We start from the raw sequence: 11,862 nt of genomic DNA on the forward strand, positions 1-11,862 counted from the left end.
TACACGTCATTTTTTTAAACTACCAGCGCTTTCGGAAAGATCATCATTGCCAAGAAGAATGCGCCGCAAGAAACTTGGCAGAAAGTCATTTTTTCATAATAAGTAGTATAATTACAAATAAAATACTTAAAAACTATATTATACAATTAAAGAAAAAAAAAATACAAAAAATAATAATCTTACAAACAAACTCTTTGAAGACGAAGTCTGGTTACAGATTATAAGTACAACGTGTTCCCATACATATTAAGCACCCAAGACTCGACAACAAACATTCGTATTTTTCATACAAATATCTACCCCGACCGGGAATCGATCCCGGGACCTCAAGCTTTATAGTTAGGTTCGCTAATCACTGCATGGGTTATCAGGTCTTCTAGCACTTACTCTAAGGAGTGACAAAGCACTGTCCTTAATATAATTATAACATAAGAATTTATTGAATCAGGCGTTACTTTGCGGAGGTCCATATCAATGAACTAAAATAATTTCCTTGAGCATTCTGATAAGTCGAATTTTGCCAAACATTTGTTGCAACTAAATAATTCTTTATCGGACTCAGATTCGTATGAAGTGTTACATTATTGTGGCAAGTGGTTTCGTCTCGATGTTTTAGAATGCATGGAGATAATTAGATACAACAGTATGGGGTCTATTATTAATGAGCAGGTAAATTTAGTTTCAGCTCCCTTGCTACGGCTTGGATCTAATTTCAGCAATGGTAGTTAATAAAACATGCTTTGCCAGTAAATAAATAAAAATCAAGGTAGTTTTGAAGGACGGTTAAAAATTTATTAATAATTTGTGGGTAGTTTTGTTTTGTTTCATAAAACGTATGTGGGTACTTGGGGAGTTACAGTGACAGTTAAAACGGTGGTTGTGGTTCGTTAGTCTAGCAACTGGTAGCATGGTGTACGGTTGTGTCACTCTGAATATGAGCTCTGGTTGAGTTCGAAACGCGTCAGTGTAGTGTGGTGGTGGTGATAGATGGGTTTGTGTGATTTGTGAGTGTGGAGGTGGAGGAACTGCATGAACACGCATATTTTGCATAAGCTTAGCTATCGTAAGGTCGCGGGTGAGCAAGGAAATTATTTTAGTTCATTTATAATATAAGAACCGTATCATTAAGTACGATTAAAAATAATACTATAATGCACGCCACAAGACATGTTATTGTCAATGTCATAGAGAATAAATGGTATAAAATTACAACAATTACATAACAAGCAACTATTACGGAAAGAATTAAAATTATTTTACATAGCGACTATTACAGTGTATATGATTAGGAAATATTTTTTAAAATGTCTACCTAACACATTTGTGCGGATGTGTTATGTTCTAGATACGAGGCAGTGTGTTAATCCACGTATACAGAATAAACTAACCAAATTAGAAAAGTTGGATAAACCCCCAATATCTCAAAAAAGCTTAACCGATTTTTATAAAAAATAGCTAAGAACTACCGCATAGAAACTCACTTAAAAACACATCTAAGTCCATCCGTTAGACAGTTACAGTGTCACTGACAGACATACAGATATTGGCGTCAAACTAACAGCCCCTCTTTTTGCGTAGATGTTAAAAATAGTCTAACCGTCTTTGAGCATTAGATCTCTATATTACCAGACAATATCCAAGATAAGGATGGACCAATAATAGGGTACAGGTATACAATAAATATGTATCTATACTTAATATTATGAATGTGAAAATGTGAGTGTTTGTATGTTTGTCCGTCTTTCACGTCAAAACGGAGCGATTGATCGATGTGATTTTTGGCAAAGAGATAGTTCATGGGCCAGAGAGTGACATAGGCTACTTTTTATCCCGTTAAAATGCACAGTTCCCGAGGGAACAGCGCGCGACAACTGAATTCCACGCGGGCAAAGCCGCGGCCAAAAGCTAGTACTGAATAACATAATGTATTTGCATCGGAAAAAGTCGGATCTCAATCGGATATGACGGCACCCGAAGTGTTAATCAATTATTATAGGTATTAATTATTATTATTTCAATTATTAAGGAACTTTCTGATAAAATATACGACATCGAAAACCATTATGCGCTACATCTGTACCTTCAGTAGAATAGAATAGATATAATAGGATAGAATAGAATAGGATAGAATATAATAGGATAGAATAGAATAGGATAAAATAGAATAGGATATAATAGAATAGGATATAATAGGATAGAATAGAATAGGATAGAATAGAATAGGATAGAATAGAATAGGATAGAATGGAATAGAATAAGCCTTAAGTAGTATCCTGTAGATGCAAGCAAAAGCGCGCATGCACACAGCAGGGCTACTACGAAACTCGAAACTGTTCGTGTCGTGGGGTCCCTCTCGCTCTCGTATTAAATAGTATAAGTGTCAGAGGGACCGCACGACACGAACTTCGAGTTTTGAGTTTCGTAGTAGCCCTGCTGGGCTGATTTTCAGCCCAACCCTTTACACTTTCTGCAAATCAACAACACATAGTACAACGAAGACTTATTACAAAGTATTATTACAAAGATGCACAAATTTATTTCGTAAGACAAGGCATTACAGCTAATTGATTTTGGTAATTTTCACCAGCAGTATTCCTTTTAACCTTTCAAAGGAAGGCTGCCATGTTTTTGAACCTTCGGCCCGCCTTGACATTCCTCGGCATTGACTTAAAAGCAAATGCTCGAGGAAGAAGCTTCTCGTTTATCATTAAAATTCTTAACGAATGACACGTTAATTTAAATAATGACTTATGATTATTAGCCGCATACAAAAATAATTACAATTTCAGACGTTGTAATTTGTTGCTACGCTACTTCGTGTTTAATTTCTTCCACATAACCTCAACCCTTCACAAGAAACCGGCGGCAGCTGTCTACAGGAGGCGGCAGCTGTCCAGACCGATCCCAGGGGCTCGGGAGAGGGTCTGGCTTCACATCGGCATCATCATCATTCAGCGAAAACCAAGGTGCGGCCTGCCCTTCGAACCAGCGAGGCCAGCGTTTTGGTCTATATTTTAACCGTAAATGACGCAGGGTGCGCACGTACGTCTCATCAAATCAACCCCCGACAGTTCTCAGGGCGAGAATTGCCAACACGAAGCAATTGGAGGTCTGTGCAACAGTGGACGTCCTACGGCTGATATGATTTGTTACTAGAGCAAAGCCGCGGGAAAAACCTAGTATTAGTATAAACATATTTGCCTAGCTAGAACCTAGTGTTTATACTCCAAAGCCTAAAGAATGCGCGCCCGGTTGTTCAACCTGCATTTCATATAAAATTACACATTAAAAACAACCGCGCGAACAGAACTTTATTTGTGATGTTACAGAGCACATTTTGCAATAACGAGAGTTTATAGCCCGTATTTTATACAGCCGTTGAACAGCTTTCTGTTTTATGTGGTGGGTTATAGAGCATTGATTTGTTTGTTTATTTCCATTATAATGCAGTTCAAGGCATTTTCTAATTATAGGCATGTTTCATTATTACTTAAGCTTGGCAACCTTGATTAAGTAGTAAAGGGAACAAACACAGTTAAGTCATAATCAAGTTTTAAATAATATTATTTTTTGCTAGAAACACGCGATGATTTTTAATCTGTGAACAGGAAGAGTAAAAAACTGAAAGGAAATAAAAACCGGCCAAGTGCGAGTCGGTCACGCCCGAAATAGGGTTCCGTAGCCATTACGAAAAAATTAAGTAATATTCCATGTTTAGGTATATTTTATACCTTAGGCTGCTATTTAAGAGTAAAACTACTAATAATTCTCAAGCAAACTTAGCCGTTATAGTTTTCCTTGAAAGTTTGATATACTTACTAGGTACCATCCTGAATTTTTAAAATTTTTTCACCCACCGGTTTAGATTTTAGAGAGGGGGGGGGGGATTTGAATGAAAATTTGCACTTTAAAGTTGAATATTTTGCAAAAAACTCAAATTAATCGAAAAATCGTCTTAGCAAAACCCTAATGGTTTTAAAAGACCTATCCAACGATACGCCACACTACAAGGTTGCATGAGAAAAAAAAAACACCGCCACTTTACATCTATGGGAGGTACCTACACTAAATTTTTTTTTTAAATTTGTCGGCATAGTTTACATATATAATATATTCGTGCAAAATTACAGCTTTCTAGCGTTGATAGTCCCTGAGCAAAGCCGCGGACGGACAGACAGACATGGCGAAACTATAAGGGTTCCGTTTTTGCCAAACCATTTTGCTAAAACGACAAAGTACGAAAGTTTACAGATACTTTTGATGCTGACTGTACATACAAACTTTCGTATTTGTGCGTTTAACATCGCTCTAAATAAACACATATCTATTACTCAAGCTAATAACCCTCCTTCTGACGCAGTCCGGTAAAAACACAATTCGTTGAAATACGTTCATGTTGTAAGCTGTGATAAACACACATACTTATATAAGAGCAAATCATTAGCCTACTTGACGTTTCGAGGAAAAAGTACGATTCTTGTGAGCGATATCCTACTGTCTTTTAACTATGACAGATGAGGTGTGCTCCTGTGAATGCACATACTGTGACGCAATATTATTTCTAGATGGCCGATATTGTTTAGATTTGAAAAAGATAAAGTAGAGAAAAAACCGGCCAAGCGCGTGTCGGGCTCGCGCACCAAGTGTTCCGAACAAATTTGGCATACTTATGCGAGTCCGGTGATTCCGGCCAGGATCGTCTCCGCATGACGGAACTCCTCAACGGTTAATGGCATTGACTTGAAATTTGGTGCGGAAATGTACTTTGGGTGACAATGCAAAGTACAGTCTGCAAAAAATATTGTACTAAAAATTTAATTTTCAACAGAAAACCATTCAAAATTATCTAACGAAAATATAAAGGTTACCTTTTCGCGATTTCGTGTTATGGAACGCTAAAATCCTAGTATGGTGACGTAAAAACGTCGGAATGCAAATTTTTTATTCTTATCCGTATCCCCCGCAAATAACTGTTAGAATAGATCGGAATACTACGGACATCGATAATTAATGAGTAGGTATGTTTGTACGCCCACCTTGCTAGCGGTGTATGTATCTTGTAGCCGAATTATCATAATGTCCCGTTAACGACGACGATTTAGGTATGGGCATGTAAAAAAATCGATATATATCGTATCGATATTTTTAAACAGGAGGCGAGTCTTGAAATCACTTACACGAGTACCTACTAGGAGATCAGTGGAAAATTACAGCTATAATTTCGTAAGCTAGTTGAAAACTTAATTTGAGCTTTAGTTTTACCTATTTTTAATAGATACTAGACTTAATCCCCGGTTTCGTACGCGTAAACCATTAGATTTAGCTGTTGAATTTAAATTCTTAGATTTTCATTTAATTTCCTTGCGAATTCCCAAAAAATCCATCGTGGATTACATTAACATTGCACATAAAGTAATTGTGGCAAATTTCTTGACTCTAAACCTAGCGGTTGAGATTTCGAGATTTAACTATAGGAATGTCGTAACCGTGGGAATATCGGGATAAAAAGTAACCTATGAGTTATTTCAGATATCCAGCTATCTACATACCAAATTTCATCCAAATCCGTCACGCCGTTTTAGCATGAAGGAGTAACAAACATTCACACACAAACATTATGCGTAGTTTACTTCTGAATTTTACTGAAATAGGGTTTGCTTTGGATATCAATGAATGATTATATGAAATAACTCTTGTGGCGGTTAGTCACACAGTGATACTATGGCTTTCAATAACTATTGTTAATTAATATACAGATATTTGCTATTGTAAAACAGAAGACTGAAAAGTAGTTAGTTCTTATGTATCTATCTATATAATTATATTTATCCGTTGCTTAGTACCCATAACACAAGCTTTGCTAAGCTTACTTTGGGACTAGGTCAATTGATGTGAATTGTCCCGTGATATTATTTTATTTATTTATTTATTTATAACAAAATATGCTATATATTCTATCAGGGTACGAGCTTAAGAGTAAGTAACTTTAAGAGCTTGTAACATAAAATCCAAACTAATATTGTATGTTTGTCCGTCTTTCACGTCGAAACGGAGCGACGAATCGACGTGATTTTTGGCATAGAAATAGTATATGGACCAGAGAGTGATATAGGCTACGTTTTATCCCGGAAAAATGCACAGTTCCCGACCGAATTCCACGCGGGCGTAGCCGCAGGCAAAAGCTAGTAAATAAATTAATGAACTCTTTACTACGAATAAACTCTTTACAAGGGACCATTTAACTCCCTTTCCGCTTTACGGGTATTTTATAACATCCGTCACGTACAAGGATATCGATTTCAAGGCGATTAAAAATATCGACGAAACATCGATATCATCGTAATTTTTCCACCATGACTACAATGGTGGAGGCGTTGAACGAGAAACGGCCGTGACCGCGGCACCATCGCATTCGCGGAAATAATAGCAACAGAATACTGCATCGGATCATGGGATTCTCCTGAGGGACATTTTTAACCCCCGCGAAAAAAAGGATGTTAAATTTTTGACGTGAATGTCTCTCTGTCTGCGGCATCGTAGCTCTCAAACGAATGGACCGTTTTCAATGTGGTTTTTATTGCGTAAAAGCGAATGTTTTGCGGCGATTTTTAGCTAATCCTAAACCTACCGCTGAAAATGACGTAATCTCTAATTTTCGTGTCCATAATGTTTCTGACCCAACTCTTCCGAAACCGATTTTTATGATTTTTTATTGTGTATATTCGGTAGGTCTGAGAATAGGACGTAAACTATTTTTCATACTTCTACGTGGACGGAGTCGCGGGCAACAGCTAGTTATGTTATAAAATACTTATAAAATAACTTTTTTTTGCACTCGCTTTGATTACTGTAGGTATGCGACCCATCCCAATACCGGCCGCGACCCCAATTTAGGTCGCGGAGTTCATAAACTTGTGAGAAAAATTTTGATCAAAAATATCTGAACACGACTCTATTGTTTAGGACGTAGAAACGTGTTCAGATATTTTTGATCAAATTTTTGCTTACAAGTTTATGAACTCGAGTGTACGGAACCTAAAAAAAATTATATGGGTCTATAAACTATATAGGTAAGTAGTTTAAATTATTCTGTCCCGTAAGTTAAGAGACATGAGTGATACACTTTGTTGGAAAAATAATATTAGCACGCTTATGAGATGAGCCATGAAGGAATTGACTTATAAAACATACATGTCTAAGAACCATCGCTAGAAAACCTGCTTTCAAATAAAAAAAAACCTTATTCAAATCGATGCACTCGTTTAAGAGCTACGGTGCTACAGACAGACAGACAGACACACAGCAAACAGCCTAAATTTTAGTGGATTTGTACCATCAGCCAAATAAGTGGTCTATCAATTTTTAAACAAGTTCCTATCAAATGAATATTTCGCTAAAGTCGAACTTTCAAGTTGACAGACACGTCTATTTGGCATTATTGTTTTATGACATGCATACGATTATCAACTTTAGTGTGGTAGACCACATATTAGGCTGATGGCGTGCATAAATATCTGATACAACTCTATTTCTAGGGCCGGAAGGACGTGTCAGATATTTTTGCACGCTCCGCTGTGGCAGATATTAAAGCTGGTGACTGTACCTACCCCATAAAATCACACTTTTAGTAAGTAACTCAGGAGACGTTACCATGGCAACAGCTACACTAAAAACTAGATTGACCCATATATGTATTGGGAGTTTAAAGACTATAGTTGACTGATGATACTGTGCACAGTTGGCCACTATGGTCTTTATAGTTTCCGTGAAAGCAGCCGACACACATCGATCGCCGACACGCTCTCTGACTCATAATACCTCCGGTCAAGCGTGAACCGCTAAACACTTGCTATTAGATGCCCTTGCGCATATTGAAATGGGGACACCACTGGTGTAGGTATACTCAACTGCATTAATATCTGCCACAACGGAGCGTGCAAAAATATTTGACACGTCCCATCGTTACTATACTTGGTTTGTATAGGTAATTAATAAATGTAAACAAACTTCAGCTGCCACGTTTTAAACATTTGACTTATCTATCATTGTAATACAAACTAGACTAGTGTATTTCAATACAGAAATGTAAATGTTTAGACAGTTTAATGGGGGAATTTCAATATTTAAGACATCAAATGACGTTTTTTTTAACCCCCGACTCAAAAAGAGAGGGTGTTATAAGTTTGTCTGTGGCACCGTAGCTCCTTAACGGGTGGACCGATTTGAATGCGTTTTATTTTAAAGCAGGGTTTTTAGCATTTGTTCTTAGATATGTTTCATCAAAATCAGTTGAGCCGTTTTTTAGATATTGAACTTTGAAGTGACAAATTCGGGGGTTTTCCAACTTTTTGTTGGTTAGGATATGTTTACATTTAGTAAATTACCTTAATCGTTTAAAGTATAGAAATAGACTCGTATCAGATACTTATGGATGCTTTGCTGTGTCAGATATTGGTGGTGGTGGTGACATTATAATCTGCCACAGCGGAGCGTGCAAAAATATCTGACATGTCCTTCCGGCCCTAGTAATAAAGTCGTATCAGATATTTATGCACACTTGTTGTGTCAGATATTGGTGCTGGTGACTGTACAGATACGTTTCATCACCATTGATATGAAACTTTAATATTTAGTGCTAAATGTCACAATGAAACATGTTTATGGTAAAAAAATCGTTTCATTTCACATTGACTATATTACTCTGAAAAATATAAATTGTTTTTTTCGTAGCGGCTACGGACCCCAGGCGTATCCGTCACGCTCTTGGCCGATTTTAGTTATAATTGAAAGTTTAAGGCAGTCGTGTTTCCGATATTTTTAATAGTTTTTTTCTTGCTGATAGTAGGGAAAGCGTACATTATTATCTTAGCGCTTTTTGCAAATAAATCAAGTAAACAGCAGTTTTGCTTGACTTGCCATCTTCTACAGTTATACGCACCCCACTAATCGTAGTTTTAACGCATAGTAGACCATATTGCACAAGATATAAGACCTATTTATCAATACAGGCGTATGTTCCACTCAATGGTTTTGATGCAACGCATCATAGCCTTACGAGATATCAACATAGTTGTTACTTACTCATATGATACTGTGTTAAAAATAATAATTAATAGAAGCTTTTAAGCTGACTGCACTATTTGTTGACTGTACGTACTTGCACTGTCATCGAAATTACATTTCCGTACGAAATTACAAGTCGATGCGATTAATCGTTGAGGAATTCCGTCCTGTGAAGACGACCCTGGCTGGACCACTAGAATGTCACTACATTACATTACTGTATTGTCACCAGATTAACATAAGTATACCAATTTCAAATCAATCCGACCCATGGTAGTGGATCAAATTCAACATGCAACATTTGACCCGCACATACATACATACATACGGTCAAGGACATTATTCATGAGCCATCTTGGAACCTATTTAAATGAAAAGTCATTACAATTTTCCTTGTAAATTAATATGATGCCGTGCACGCTGTCAGTCTGTGGAACCGGTTGCCGAGTGATCTCAGGCGGGCGCAGACGGTTGCCACCCTGCGTAGTCGCTTAAGGGCGTACTGGCTTGATAGTTAGTTCCTTTTGAAATAGATGTTATGCCCTCTGTTTTTTTTTTTGTGTATGCGTATGTATGTTTATTTACATGTAGTTTATATGTAGTCAATTGATATTGATATGTATTAGTTTATTGTTTATTTATTGTTTTGTATTAGTGTGTACCCATATATGTATGTGTAGGTATTTATTTCTTATTTTTGATGTAAATGTGTGAAATTGTACCATGGTGGCTCTTGATTTAAAGTCCTTGACCGTACATATTACATACATTGCAAGTTAAATAAAAGCTTGTAGAGGGAGGACGAGGATTGACTAAAGAAAGCAAATAAAGGAGAAGGTAGCTGTCATGTCGTAAAAGGAGGTTGAGGAGGCAGCTTTGAGTAGAGAGAAGTGGAGAATCACTCATCGGCTATAGTATAAGGAAGGAAGTAAAGGAGGAGAAGAAGACATAGTATTCTTTTTAGGGTTCCGTAGCCAAAATGGCCAAACGGAACCCTTATAGATTCGCCATGTCTGTCTGTCTGTCTGCAGTGTAGTTTCTGAAAGACAAAACTGTCTCTAAATACAGACATTCATTGCCCCGACTGCACTATTTGTTGACTGTACTGTGCACTGTGATCCAAATTACATTTCCGTACAAAATTTAAGTCGATGCCATTAATCGTTGAGGAATTCCGTCCTGTGGAGACGACCCTGGCTGGACCACCAGGATGTCACTACCAGATTACTATACCAAATTTCAAATCAATCCGACCTAGTGGATCAAATTCAACATGCAAGATTTGACCCGCACATACATACATACATACGGTCAAGGAGCCATATTCATGAGCCATCGTGGAACCTATTTAAATGAAAACTCATTACAATTTTCCTTGTTAATTAATATTAAAAACGCCAGCAAAAATAGAAAATAAAAACGCCCGAAAAAAAACGCTGCTTGAAAAGACAATTAAAAAGTAAAAAATAATTATGCGCTACCTAGCTGTTGCCCGCGACTTCATCTGCGAAGAATTCGTTTATCTCTATCCCGCGGGGACTATGCTGATTTCCCGCAAAATTAGCCTAGTTAATTTAGTATAAAGTATCTAGTAATATTTTTTTATCTAAGCGTCGTCGGTCTCGGGGGACCGCTAAGGTTAACATGAAACTAAATATGTGTGTTTTTTTTATAGTATTAACCTACTACATACATTGCAAGTTAAATAAAAGCTTGTAGAGACGAGGATTGACTTAAGAAAGCAAATAAAGGAGAAGGTAGCTGTCATGTCGTATAAGGAGTTTAAGGAGGCAGCTTTGAGTAGAGATAAGTGGAGAATCACTCATCGGCTATAGTATAAAGGAAGGAAGTAAAAGAGGAGAAGAAGACATAGATTGCCCTTTTAGGGTTCCGTAGCCAAAATGGCAAAATGGACCCCTTATAGTTTTCGCCATGTTGTCTGTCTGTAGTGTAGTTTCTGAAAGACAAACTGTCTCAAAACACAGACATTCATTGCCCCGTAACGCATATTTGCCATAATTGATTTCAGGTATTGCAAAATATTCATAAAATTATTCTAACTATAAATAAATCCGCGTAGCTCACCCAAAAACAGGGATATTTGACATTTCGGAGACCTCTCGCTACACTAGCGCCTCTAGCGGCGAATTCATACGCGATAGCCGTCATTAATCTCTTGCCGGTGTCCAACAAACATGCAGAATCCAACTCCACTCACCAGCATAGGTATGTTCGGTACAACTACGGCGTCGTCATCAGACCTCCCACTGAGGTCCGCCCGGTAGGTGTACGTCCTCTTGTAGTGGAACGACAGGGTTCCATTCTCGTTGTCCGTTATGTTAACCTTCTCCCAGTCCTGCCTGAAACGAAAAAATACAGTGTAATAAAATTTAAATAAATGCATTTTTTCAACACAACTTTTTACAAGCTTTCTTTAGTTTCACCTGTTCTGTCGTCTGTCTGACTGTAAACAAATCTTGCAAGTTAAATTTGACCAATTTCCTGTAGTCAGATTGACATGAAATTTGGCATACTTATGTAAATCGCGTGACGATGCAATAATCTAGTAGTGACATCCTGGTAGTCCAGCCAGGATCTTCTCCGCAGGACGGAACTCTTCAACGGTCAATGGCATCGCGTTGAAATTTGGTATGCCAATGTAGATTGGATGACAATGCAAGTACAGTCAACAAAATGCACAGTCAGCAAAAAAGCTTGTATCCAAACTGAAATCTTTAGCAAAAACTGATATATGTATTAGGTTGATTGAAGACTAATGTATGTATAGGACATAGCCAA

The 11,862-nt window shown here is 37.4% G+C and overlaps 1 protein-coding gene across 2 annotated transcripts in view; it reads right to left on the bottom strand.

The window, feature by feature from the left end:
* The window catches only part of emp (epithelial membrane protein), a gene marked incomplete in the record, with an annotated part of 90,690 nt that overhangs the window by 12,501 nt on the left and 66,327 nt on the right, over positions 1 to 11,862 (bottom strand). For both annotated transcript variants that reach the window (XM_074109197.1, XM_074109196.1), the window contains 1 exon segment: positions 11,282 to 11,423. In XM_074109197.1, coding sequence (XP_073965298.1) covers positions 11,282 to 11,423 — 142 coding nt within the window.

This window comes from Choristoneura fumiferana, chromosome 28, assembly GCF_025370935.1.
Source record: "Choristoneura fumiferana chromosome 28, NRCan_CFum_1, whole genome shotgun sequence".
Taxonomy (NCBI): domain Eukaryota; kingdom Metazoa; phylum Arthropoda; class Insecta; order Lepidoptera; family Tortricidae; genus Choristoneura; species Choristoneura fumiferana.